This window comes from Uloborus diversus, chromosome 1, assembly GCF_026930045.1.
Source record: "Uloborus diversus isolate 005 chromosome 1, Udiv.v.3.1, whole genome shotgun sequence".
NCBI lineage: Eukaryota > Metazoa > Arthropoda > Arachnida > Araneae > Uloboridae > Uloborus > Uloborus diversus.
This window is the reverse complement of record NC_072731.1, coordinates 180,303,228-180,317,191: the sequence shown is the minus strand read 5'-3', so window position 1 is coordinate 180,317,191 and position 13,964 is coordinate 180,303,228. Positions and strand designations below refer to the sequence as shown.

The 13,964-nt window shown below is 33.2% G+C and overlaps 1 protein-coding gene across 1 annotated transcript in view; it reads left to right on the top strand.

The window, feature by feature from the left end:
• LOC129233774 (uncharacterized) overlaps window positions 1-13,964 on the top strand; it is a 203,910-nt gene that overhangs the window by 124,829 nt on the left and 65,117 nt on the right. The window contains 3 exon segments of the mRNA XM_054867754.1: window positions 9,217-9,258; window positions 11,835-11,878; window positions 11,881-11,958. Coding sequence (XP_054723729.1) covers window positions 9,217-9,258; window positions 11,835-11,878; window positions 11,881-11,958 — 164 coding nt within the window.

Sequence of the window (13,964 nt, the reverse complement as noted above, 5' to 3'; positions counted from 1 at the left end):
CTGTCTTCAGAATGTCGTTCATTCAGCAGTTCGTGGAAATACCGTTGAACACGCAACATGATCTTTGGGGCATTCATTGGACAACACGCTTGATCTTCTCACCAAGATTTTGCAACTGCTTTCTTGATTTTAGATTTCAAATCAGGTTCGTTTTTCACCCCTCATCGCGATTTTGCGCCAATCTTGCGGTTTTCTAAACGATTCTCTGAGAACCTGTATCTGCCGTTCAGGTTGAGTCTTTTAAATGCCAACATGAGCAAAGAGACACTTATGTTCAGTTTTTTTAAACTGTTCAAAAATGAACCAAAGTAAAAAATATTCTGCAATAAAAAAGGCAACTGTCATTCAGAGTTCATTTTTTTCCTCACTTACATTGGCCATCGTTTATTGCAATACTTTATTATACTTGTTGTATAATATACTTGTCATGTACATTTAAGTCATCATAGCAGGGGATGATCGCGCTGATTGGTTTCACTAATTCTTTGTCAGTAACAACTTCTGATTACTCTTTCCTTGCACTCTGAAGAGAGCTTTTAAGTCTCGAGAAGGAGAGGTTTACCGTACTGCCATGTTTCTCATTTGGTTGCCCGGCGAACCGGCACCGACCCGCGGAAAACTTTGACAGGTTCTTAGAAGTTTTTACTTGTCCACATCACAAAAATTTTCTTATTAAGAATTTTATCCTTTACGATAGAATTTACTTCAACTTAGTGATTAATTTTCGTAATTGACTGATTTTTCACAAATACTATATTTTCACGTATGTGTAATTGTTACAATAACTACTTATTGCTGCATCTTTATGTTTTTGTGATATTTTTTTAACACCAAGTTTTGTTTATTTATTTATTTATTTTTGCTTTGCAAATAAGAAGAAAAGAAACTTCATCCCTCCGCAAATTCTTTTCTCAAGCTTTTAAAAGTCCCAAGTCTATCTATCTCGCTCTCTCTCTCTCTCTCGCTCTCTTTTCTGGTTTGAGGCAAAAGAAAAGAAGAGAGAGAAAGAAACATCACGGATCCGCGGAAAAAAAATTCACAAGCTTTCAACGACCGTGATTAGAAGGTTTCTTTCTCTTTTTTTTTTTTTTTTTTCAAAAGCTTTTGCCAGGCCGTGAGTCAATGCCTAAAAAGGCAACAGCGACAAAACTCATGCCGAATATTGTATATTGCTCACCCAGTTGTTCATCTAACACGATTTTTAAGATACCATCTGCGGTTATAAGATCGACATCACTATGACAACGACACTGGTTTGCAATTTCTATTGGTTGGAGGCAGGGCCTAGTTTGCATGGGAGCTCACAAGAGCTGAGCTCCTGCGCCTCTTTTCAATTTTATGCAAAGTTTAACATTTTAGGCGAAATTCGGCGACTTATGCGTAAAAATGAGTTGTGGGGACTCTAGGACTCCTGAACCTCTTTTGGTGGAAATTACGGGGCCATTCCATGTGACGGAATGGGCAGGGCCTGATTACCACACAGGACAACTAGACCTGGGCCTGAGGCCCTATCTTCCAAAGGGGCCCCAAATTAGTTAAATAATTATGCATAGCATTACAACTGTACGAAAAATACATGTAGTTTTAGAGTAATAAAAAAATAATGGAAATAACTTTTTTATATTAGAATATTTATTGATTCTGCGAGTAGTGAATTCACCATGTCACAATTAGGAAGTGCCCCGAAGGGAATCCATGAATGTACATTATAAATGATTTACATAGTTCTGTGGTAGACAAAGTAGCCCCCTAAAATGCATTCCGTCTGGGCTATAGAGTCTTCAGTGGGCCTCGAAATTAATGTGGACCTAGGGCCTCATTTTTAGTTAGTCGGGCTCTGGGAATGGGACACTTGGAGTAGTTTTGTTAGCAAATTTTGTTTCATAAATGCAAATAAAATAAGTTAGAAATTTTATTTTTATTAGCAACTGTAAAGATTTGTCATACGAACTATGTAGAACATTAAAAGTCAATCATTTTGAAAAAATAATTGAACAACATGCAATAAAATGCCATTGACGGAACGTGACGCATACGAATCATGATATGTTCCGGGCATTTTATTGCATATCCTTCAGTTAATTTATTTAAAAACACTCACTTGTAATGTTCAACGTAATTCTTATGACGTACCGTAAAGTGGAGCTACTTGGACCCGAAATTTCATACTTTTTGCGAGTTTTACACTGAATGATTTGTTAAACCCATAATGTGAACTGATAACCTTGTTTTTATCACTTTTCAGACGTTCTGCTACCACCTTAAGCCTTTTTTAAACAACTACTTTAGTTCTTTATTTTTTTCTTCTATTTTTAAAAATTTTGTTCAAGTAGGCCCGCGCTGGGGCTATTTCGTCCCACTCAGCAAATTCATTAGGAAAAGCTATAAAACAGGTGGTGGTATCCAGAACGGTCAATAATTTTGAAAAATTAAACTCAAAACGTACATTCTAGTGAGCAAACTATTTATATAAACTGCAAATTATTTACATAAATTAATATAAAATCAACGTATACATAAAAACATATTTTTAGGCAAACATAATTTCCCAAATAGAAACATAATCTAACCACAGTTAAAACCAATTGAAATGCTCCTTATAAAAACATAAGAAAGAATGAAAACCCCTCAATTTAATGGCATGGGTGGATTTATTTTCTCTGATATTATTTTATACCTGCTCTTAGTAGCTACTAAATACTACAGGAGGCCCAGGCATGTTTTGTGAACTATCTTTTAATTTCCTTTTTAGAGTTGATACACTTAAGTCAGAAGGGGCTGATGCCATTCTATGGCATCAGCCCATGATGCCATATGGGGCTAGACATTTCTCCGGAATTAGTTAAATCTGGTCACAATTGTAAATTTTCCTCTTAATAATCCGCATAATTTCCTACTTCAAGGGATTCCCTTTTACTGTCGGACCCTTTTTATCCCCAGATCTGCAAAAAATTGGTATAAATAGTAACTAACATCTTTATTTTTAAAGATTACAAACCTTACTTAACGTAATTTAGTGATGAAATGTGGTTTGGGGCTGTTTGAACGCTGGATTCAAGTAGCCCCATTTTAAGGCAACAAGTGCCCTTTAACTAACTTATATTAGTTACTGCGTCAATTACATAGCTATAACCTTAAAACACTGTCATTTTATTAAGAAATAGAATGTAAATATAAAACTATCTTGATTTTGATGATATCAGATGTTTCCATGAACTTATATGTGAAAGTTTGCAGACACAAAAAACAACTGTTTAGACAACTTGCAATCATAACCTCAATCAGAAAAGAGTGCGAATAGCAGAAACTTTGTTTAATGCTCCAGCCTCTACCTAGTACTGCTACCTGTCATGGAGAAAAATTTTTAAGTCTATACATTGAGTTATATAGGACAAGAACGGATTTTAAACACTTTTTTCTTATGGGTTCAAGTAGCCCCACTTCACAGTAATGAAAAAACTTACGAGAATGAAAATTAAGTAACAATTTTCCTTTCTAGCTTTTGTCTAGGTCTAGAAGTTCATATGTAAAACTACCTGTCATGCTTTTTACTGTAATCAAAACAGTTATCTTTTTTAATATAACTGGTACCCAGACACATTTTTAGCGCCCTCACTAACGTATTTCACGCATTAAAAATCAGAAATACGCCTCAAAAATTTAGAATTTAATGCGCACTTTAAAGCTTTCAATTTTAAACAAAAATTTAGCTTCGTGGAAAAGGTGCTTCGTGGGGGAAGCAACCGGAATTTTTAAAATCTTACATTTGGATTTTATTTTTTTTCAAATTCAATATCTCAAACATTTCAAATATTGAAAAACTAAAATTGTAATACACATCTGTTCCTTCCCTTTCATCTTCCATCTCACGTTAGAATGTTAGTATTTTTATTGAACTGATTACTATTACAACTTTACCTGTATTCGTATATTTCACTCTTTCAAAATAAGCTTCACTCTTCCAAAAACATATCAGGAAGTATTTTCATGCCTTCAAAAATCTCTAGCAATATCTCTGCCGGTATCTGTATTTATACCTTTGATAATGGCGGATTTACAGCTTTGGGGGACCCATTTTTAGGGGGTCTCCTTTGAGAGGAACAGAACTACGGAATATATTTTTCATGTGCCTTTTTGTATACGTTTCGGGAGTTCCACCCGATTGCGACATGGCAAATCCTCCGCTGACCCAATGTTTGTTTGTTTTGTTTGTTTGTTTGTTTTTTTTTTCCAAATCCTTGCATGCTAGTTTGATATTTCTTTAATCAAACTAGTGAAAAGTCATAATCTGATCATGCCCAATCAATATTTAAAAATATATTCATAATCATAGCTATAATCATTTTATTGCTAAGGTCCCCGACATCCGTTTTTGAGCATAATCTTTCATGCAATAATTTTTTTAATGAATCATATTGATTCATTAATCAAGTCAATAATTTTTTTATGCGATTGTACTTATAAAAAATCTATTATTTGAAAAAACGTAAGCATATCTGAAATTATTATTTTTATCTTATAGAGGAAGTGAGCCAAAAACGTGCCACCACTTTCATTTTCTACCTTCTGATTTACCTATTCACGCTAAAGGGATAATTTTAGTGCCAATAACTCTCAAAAACATTCATGAAAGTGATCTTAGGGTCCAAAAGCCATTACACCAGTTTTAAGTGTTTTAAAACTTCATGATTACGAAAAAAGGCAAAATCACGTTTTTCAGAAGGTGGTCCAAAAACGGGCCACTTGAAGAAAAACTATTTTATCTCTTAAAAAAACAAATAAAAAGCATGAAATTTTACTTCAAAAATTTTATTAAATATCAGCCTAGATATTTTTATGAAAAATAAAAATCATTTATCTCATTTTTTTCACTGCATAAGTTTCAAATGTAGAGAACCCTTTTTTTTTTTCACCCCACACACTCGGGGGTCTAACCTTGCGATAGAGAATCAACACTTCTCCTGTAATATCATCTGAAAAGAATCTCGTAAAATATGCATACTACATCGCTATCATCAGATTTATCAAAAACAAGAACCACAAACTCGTTGCCATCTTGTAGGAAGATCAGTGTGATCTCCTTTCTCTTACCTCTGGCAACCACTTCCCCACTCACAATTTTCCGACTGTTGTTCAATACATGCTCCAAACTTTTCACCAGTTCGTCCTAGTAAGATGATCCAGTGATGATGGTAGTCTTGGCATTCTTGAGGCCACAATTGTTCTTTTTCTTTGCAGTAGTAGGGGATTGGAGACATTTCATATGGACTTACGTGTTTGGATGTTGAAGTTTGATTACTTGGTAGTTGATTCGGGATGCTGAATCAACCACGCAGAAAGTATTCCGCTGTTAATCGCAAGAAAGTAAATTCCCAATAAAATCAATCAGTTCAAAAAAAATCGCCTACACGGTTAGAAATATGGGATATGTGCCACATCCTTTGCAGAAAAATATCAGCAAATTCTTCACTAACGCACAGCTTCAACTTAATACAAGTTTTGATGGTCATGCACAAGTAGAAATTCAGTTACTGAATTTGGTAAGAAATTCCCCCCCCCCCCCGGATGCATAATTTGAGATTCTATCCTTTTTTTTTATGGTTTTGGAGTCCCTCCACTCACCCCAGAGTGCCTTATCACCGGTTAATTTAAGTCACTATATTAAGTTAAAACTTTCAAGTATCGAAAACAGCGTGGTCTAAAAACGGGCTACCAATGGTGGTCCAAAAACGGGCTAGTCAGTTTTTGGAACCATTGGCAGCCCGTTTTTAGACCACGCAGTACTTTAAACCATTATGAAAGAAAGAAATATTTCAAATCAAGTACACTGAAAGAAAGCCCATATAATCAACTTTGTTTTAAGATAAAAAACCACTTACTTCACTGTATAAATTAGAAAGATATAAATTATCTTGTACAAGCTTCCAAAAGTTTTGAGTTCTTCAAAAGCGAGTGTTTATTAAAAAAACAATTCCTGACAAAGCATGTGATTTAGCTATCAAGCTCATTTGTTCACCTACGCTTTTGCCTCTTAGTGTTGATTCATTCGGTACCATTTTTGCGACTGCGCACAAATGGTACCGAACTCCCCCCCCCCCCTTCTCTCATTTTTAGCGGGTGGCCCGTATTTAGACCACTTCCTCTACTAGCCATCTTTTTTTATTGTAATAATGCAATTACAGTAAAACCTGTAAAGTTGACCACCTTTGTAAGTTGACCACCTGTCTATGTTGACCGCTTTTGTCAGGAACGGAATTAGTCCTATCTTATATAATGAAGGAAAACCTCTGTAACTTGACCACCTGTCTATCTTGACCACTAATGAACACCAAATTTGGTTTGGAGTACTGTAAAAAACCCTTTGTAAGTTGACCACTTGGTTTAGTTTTTAAAATTTTACTTAGCAAATTATTTTATTTTATTATTTCTTTTATAGCTTTCCAAGAATATTTTTGATACCAGAACAGCATTTTACTAACTAAATGATACAGCAGCATAACTAAACCTCCTTTTGAGTTTAACCACATGGGAAAACTACTAAGAACCCTTTTATTTCTCAAACTTGATTTTCTTTTGTTGATCTATTTGAGATTGTCCTTTGTACTCTCTGTTCAATGAAAACATGTGTCAATAGAAAAAATACAAACCATTTTCTTAAAGTTGCATTATTTTGTGGCAACAATGGAATTGTGCTAAAGAGTCAAGTTACTTGCATTGCAGTATTTCTGGTGCAAGTGATTAAGAGATAGGACACACACACACATTTTCATTTTTCAACTGCTTTTTTGAACTATGAGAGTCTAGCTTGTTGCTCTTTGTGTTATAGTTTTACATAAAATGGCTTCAAAAAGAAAGTTAGTTGAGCTTGAGATCAATAAAAAGTATAAAATATTAAAATTAATTGAAAAGGGAGAAAGCTAGAGAAAATTAGCTGACACATATGGAATTTCTAAAACTAGTGTCTAATAAGTGCGCCAACTTCAATAAGGAGTTATTTTGTTGAAAAGTAGATTATCATGGGGTATAAATGTATATGAGAAAAATTTGTAATTTTTGAGAAGCTATGAATTGTTAGGAACTATTAATATCAAATGAGTAACTTTTCATAAATAATAAGATTTTTTTTTTGGATCAATTTACTGAAATTTTAAATTTGCATGACACATCATACGTCATTCTGGGAAAATAATCTCTAAAAATATTGGAATAACATTTTAAATAATTGTTTCAAAGTAATGCTAAACAATGAAAGTGAGTTGAACAGAAAGAGTAAGTGTCAATCAATCAAAAAATGAATATATGGAGCAAGAAATGACAAAAAAAAAAAAAATCACTACCCCCTTTATAAGTTGACCACTTGTCTAAGTTGACCACCAAAGTACTGCACCGCAAGTGGTCAATTTACACAGGTTTCACTGTAATCTCTTTTGAAAGTAATTCTACTTTTAATCATGTTTTGGTATTATCGTACTTCTAATCAGCTCCATTAATAAAAAAAAAACTTTTATGGTACCGTATTACCCCGTATTATCCGGCATGCCGCATTATTCCGGGATCACCAGATTTTCAACAACACTTGCCTGGTCCTTTTCGGCATGCCGGAAAATCGAGGTAAGGAAAAAAAATAATGCTATAAAAAATATGTTCAGCTGAAAAATGAGTATAAGTTATCAGCTTAAAAATGAATAACATACGTATCTTGTTAGTATTAATAAACAGCTTAATTTTGTAAAAATGCTTACTAACAATGTCATTTGTTTTTTTAACAAGAAAAATATTGTTTAATAACGAATAATTTTATAAAATTAAATTGAAACTAAGTAAGCAAACATTTAAGGAGTAAGTTACTGATCCCCTAAATCAGTGCTATCCAATACATAAATATTAAATTTACCTCTCGAAAAGGAACCTAAAATAATTTATTTAAAACAATTATGAACTACTCGCAGTAACCGATGATTGCTTCTGAATTAATTATTTTATTGACATGTAATTAAATCCATTAATAATGACCTACCATAAATAACAAACACATATTATATGCAATACACATTTTTTTCCCCTTGAAAGAAGGTTACTTTCGGGATTTATTTATCTTTTTCTTTGCAATGGTTTGCTTTCTGATTCGAACTGAATGGGGAAATTTACTTTTGTTTCGTCCTTCTTTCTTCTTTCTTTACTAATAATAAAGCTGAAAGTATCTCTGTCCGGAGGATGTCTGGGTCTCTGCGACGCGCATAGCGCCTAGACCGTTCGGCCGATTTTCATGAAATTTGGCACTAAGTTAGTTTGTAGCATGGGGGGTGGCACCTCAAAGCGATTTTTCGAAAATTCGATGTGGTTTTTTTTTCTATTCCAATTTTAAGAACGAAAATATCATAAATATGGACGAGTAAATTACGAAATTATCATAACGTGGAACCGTAACATGGGTACAAGCCAATTGGCGGGAAAATTCACCGTACATTATTTGTAAATATACAGGCGAACCAAAAGACCTTTTAATTTTTCTATCACGGGCAAAGCCGTGCGGGTAACCACTAGTTGCAAAATAAACCTCGAATTATCCTGCATGCCGGGAAATTCGAATTTCCCGGCATGTTGGTCAACCTCGCTTTTTTCCGGCATGCCGGATAATGCGGGTAATACGGTAATAAAATTTCAGTAATTGGATCTTTTCAAATCGTAATCGAATATAATAATTTCACTTTTCTGTCGTATCGTAATTGCAATGACTATGAAAGTAGCGTTGTAAAAGTTGCTGGAATCAACTCATTCTGTCTGTAACAACTTGTTAATGCATTTCTTGGATAATCTCTTATGTAATAACATCATTTTAATATTACCCCTCTAACAGAAGTAATAAACACATAATTAAAAGGAATTTCAACCGCGATCATAACCCTTTCTCGTAATTTTAATTCTAATAAAATTACCATAAACATCCCATTCCTTTACACATCACCTCAGCCATTATTTAGCTCATTTTAAAATGTGTTTCATCTACGCAATAAAAAATGGCGAATCTGGATAGATTCCAAAGAGTTTATTTCTCTGCGGACATCGCATTTCTGCGTCGACTGATTTCTTTATTGCCATGACAGGGAATATAATACTTTTAAAGACAGTCAGAAACAAAGAATTGGAATGTTATTTTTCTTCCTTATTGTGGAAAGAATTGTCGTTCTAAATGCTTTTATCTGTTTTTAATTTCAGCCGTGAGGGGTCAATTAGTAGTTGCTCTGAGAGAAAATCCACGTAAGTTTGGTAAACACAAGAAATGTTGCATGAACTGTGACGTGTTTGTTCCACTCCTCCCCCCCCCCACACACAAAAAAAAAGTTTTCCTTTGTCTCATCCAGTTTTTTTGCTCAGTGATGCCTTTTCCTCGTAGATTTATGTCTACCCTTATGTATTATTAAGTAACCGTAGAAACTGTGTTTGTAACAAAGTTTATGAAAGAAACTTAATAACTATTTTTACATCCGTTTTTTGTATCATTTCAACCTTTGTTTCCATGTTTATTGTGTATTTGTGTTCGTTTTGATGCTTTTATTTTCAGTCGTGATATTGCGTCTGAGTCAGAATGCAGAATGAATACACAATGTTATCCCCGAAATTGCGCAAAAAACTATGGGTACTCAAATTTTCAATGAATAAAAGTTCTTTTGAAAAAAAAATCCTTACCCACACTATGAGTTATTCATCGTTACTTATAAGTTTTCTCGTGACAACTTTTTAGTGTCATTCAAGGGAATCATATACAGCATTAAAACATTTGTTAAGACATTAATATCTAAATTTTTAGAGCGTTAGGTTTTTAAGTAAAATATTTTCTCCTTCAAGTGTTTATTTATAAAATACTTTTAAAATGCTGAGAAAAAAAATTTTGTACATGTCCTTCATCAAGAGCTCTTAATAAGGATATTCATTCGATTTAGTTCTTAATTTATACGTTCGTTAACTATCCCCGTAGACATAATGTTTAGATTTTTTTCCTTTGAGCTATTCAATTTGGAGGAAAATATTGTCCAAGTCAAATAAATAAAGCGTGAGAATGAATGAAATGTCCTGGCCAATTTCTTTGGAACAAAAAAGGTTTTGTTCGAGTTTGACTATTCCTTCCAAAGTGATTATTAAGAGGATCACGAACAGATCGACAGACACAAATCCTCGTCTTAAAACCTTTCAAACTCTTTATTTTTTAATATTAATTTAATCATTTTACTGTTTTTTAACACTTTTATTTTTTACCGAAGTCACATTTAGCCCTTCCTCTTTTCTGTCTCCCCCTCTCTTTCTCTGTCTCCCCCCCTCTCTCTCTGTCTCCCCCCCCCTCTCTTCAAAAAAAAAGAGAGAGAACCTTTGCAGGAATGCAGGCGAAGAGAAAAGCAGCGAAAATATACTCACGTGGTGCATATAAGTACTGTATAGCATTTATCCAATGTACATTTTTTCAAATGTTTTAAAATATTTTTGCTACCATTGAGACACACTTTCCAAATCGTTCTAGCATGGAACACTGACCTAAAAGAACCTACTAAATACTTAAACAATCTTGCATTCTGGCTCATAAGTATGCATAATATATATTATAATTTAGAACAGAAAAAAAGGTATTCATAAAATAAAATTGTAGGTATTTTAAGCGATCAGTATTTTAACACCAAAAACGATTATTACTCACACAAAAAAAAAGGTTACTATTTAACACAAACGATTGATGTATTTGAAATGAATTAATTTTTAATTAGTGTTTATAGCCTTTTATTGTGTGTCCTGGCTCAATAAATTTGATTTTGTATATGAATGTGACACTAAAATCACATACAAAATAGCAGCTTCATCAAAAATCGCATACCGGCTTGGACCTTAATGTCAAATGTGTATATAAGCAATTATGAATATTTGAAATATATTTGCATAGAGGTTCTTTTAACATAAATTTCGTCGTTAAAATATATTTGTAATTATTTTCAATCACAAAGACTTTGGAACATTTTGTTCCTTGTGATCTAAATGATCATATCATATATGATCATATGGAAAATAATGTTCATATAAGATGAATACGATATGTAGATGAAGCTCATAAGGTCAAGTTTAGTACGAGGTTTTTTTTTTTTTTTTTTCAAATAAAGACCGTTTGTACTGACGGAAAATAACTTTATTTATGAATGAAAATTGCATTAAAATCTTTAAAATATTGTCAATTTATTACTTTCAACATAGTCACCCTTAGCATCAAAACATTTGTTCAGCCGTGGCACCAGATTTTTGATTCCTTAATCAAAAATTGCAGTCTCACCGTTTGACCATTAGTAAGTTTCTTGCATTATCTCATCTTTTTCGAAATCGCTTTTTGTGAAAACATTCCTTAAGATATAGGAAAAGATGATAGTCTGACGGTACCAGGTCAGGACTGTGTGATGGATGCTTTAATGCTACCCAGTGAAATTTGCTCATTAGTATCTTTGTTCTTCACGCAACGTCACACTTTTCCATCACTCCTTCACCATATTCTTTAAAAAAAAATGCCGATGAATCTCAACAAACGGAAATGTATACTCAGCTCCTCAAACTTAGTTTTTAATTTTATTTCTTTATTTCGTAAAAATACGTTTGTTCTTACCTAGAAGCAGAACCTGAACTAAACCATAGCATATGAAATACAATCAACAATAACATCTTCAAAAATCGTGTGCATATTAATTCCATTATACCAACTATTCAACTCATTTACCGTCTGAAAAAAGCATAATGATGAACATTTTGTAATGCTTAATTTTTGTTCTTTTTTTTTTTTTTTTTTTTTTTTTTTTTTTTTGTTTCAGAGGTGAAAAATTATATTTTACAGAAGACAGCCGGAAGTTTTGCCCGGTTGGCGACGTATTCTTATATGCGGGCTAATTTTGATAATTATAGCTGTTGGCTTGCTATTAGGTGTACTAGCTGCTAGTGAGTATTTATTACTGGAATCTCTTTCTAATTCCATTCTAGTTACATACTCCAAATGTTTTAGATAATATTGCTAATTATACGGTAATTCTATGTTCACGTGTGGTGATTCCATATCTTATGTGGTACATTTTTCACTGCAAATAAACTGTCAAACATCAAACATCAGAAAGCGACGTCCCTCCCCCCCTCCCTTCCATTAATGTATGAAGTATAAAACTTAACCCTATAAAAAACTTTGAACCGCTCTAAAACAATGATAAATAACGTATACAGGTGGCGGTAACTTTGACTTGTTAGTTTGATTAGATGTACAATGCAGAAAAAAACGAAATATTTACTTTTTAGTACTATTTAACTTTTCAGTAGTTTTTTTCATTTTCAACAGAAACAAATTTTAAATGAAACTTTTATCCATTAATATCACTCCGACTGCTTAACTTAACAGAAAAATTTAATTCTTAAAGAAATTTTAAATCAAAAAGTGTTTTCCAGGGTTCGATTGTGCTGTATTCCTACCCCAAGAAAAGAAATTAAGCAACATCACTAAACCAAAAGAGAACCGATGAGATATTTTAAAAGGGAATGGAAAGCAAAAAAACATTTTTAAAAGTGTTTGGAATGTGTTGGTTAAGTAAAATAAAACAGTTTTAAGTATTAACAACAGCTATCTTAACACAATGTCTGCTCCTAATTCAATATGGTCGCATTCGAAGGCGGTGTGTTTACATTCATAATATTAATATTGCGAGGAAAACACCTACTTTCACTACGTTTCTTCGGAGTAAAAAAGTTTTTTTACCTGAGTGCTCTAATGCTTAACTACAGTTTTTAATTCGTAAGGTTCAAACTTCAAGGCAGAATTAAAGTTATTCAATCTATTTACTACTGTTATAAATCGAGTATACACACATCATGTCATGTTGAATGAATTAACAGTATTATGAGGAAAATAGTACAAAAAAGGATGAAAAAAATATATCTATACTAATAATATAAATCTGTAGCGTTTATTTGTTTGAACGCGCTAATCTCAGGACTACCGGTTGGAATTTGAAAAATTATTTTTGTGCTGAATCGTCCATTCATGAGGAAGGTTATAGGCTGTACAACATCACGCAATGACTAATAGGAGTGGAGCGGCAATAAAAAATGTCATGAAAGGAGAAAATTCATATTATAATATAAATGCATGAAATGCTTGAACGCAGATATGCGTAGCCACGGTGGCTCGACTTGAAAGTGCGGGCTTCGCGATCCAGTGGGCGTAGGTTTGAGTCATCCATGAGGCAAACCTCGAGGGTACTTTTCAGAGAAAATCCTAAACCATGCTAAAAAATGATTTGTAGTACATATATATATATGGTACTACAACTATACTATGGTACTACAAACTATGGTATACATATATATATGGTACGTATATATATATATATTATACGTACCACTGTCTTTTTTCCTTACTAATTAACTAATAATACAAAGCTGAAGAGTTTGTTTGTTTTAACGCACCTAATCTCAGGAACTACTGGTTTAATTGAAAAATTATTTTTGTGTTGATAGTCCATTTATTGAGGAAGGCTATAGACTATATAACATCACGCTATGGACTAACAGAAGTGCAACAGCAATAAAAAATGTTATGACAATGGGAAAATTTATATCTACTACTAATATTATAAAGCTGAAGAGTTTGTTTGTTGAACGCGCTAAGCTGAGGAACTACTGGTTCGAATTGAGAAATTCTTTTTGTGTTGAATGGTCCATTTATTGAGGAAGGCTATAGGCTATTTTTTTTAAATCAAGTTGACCGAAATATCTGTAATTGCAAATTAAATGTATAAATTAATTGTTTTAATTCTATGAATTCCTATAAGATGGGCGGGGTAAGTTTAGGTCTATGAATTCCTAATAGATGGCGGGGATTAACTCTTCGAGAGGGCGCTGGGTGAAAGTGTCGATAGCTGCGAGGAACCATGCCCATGCTACGCTGTTGTGATCAGCAA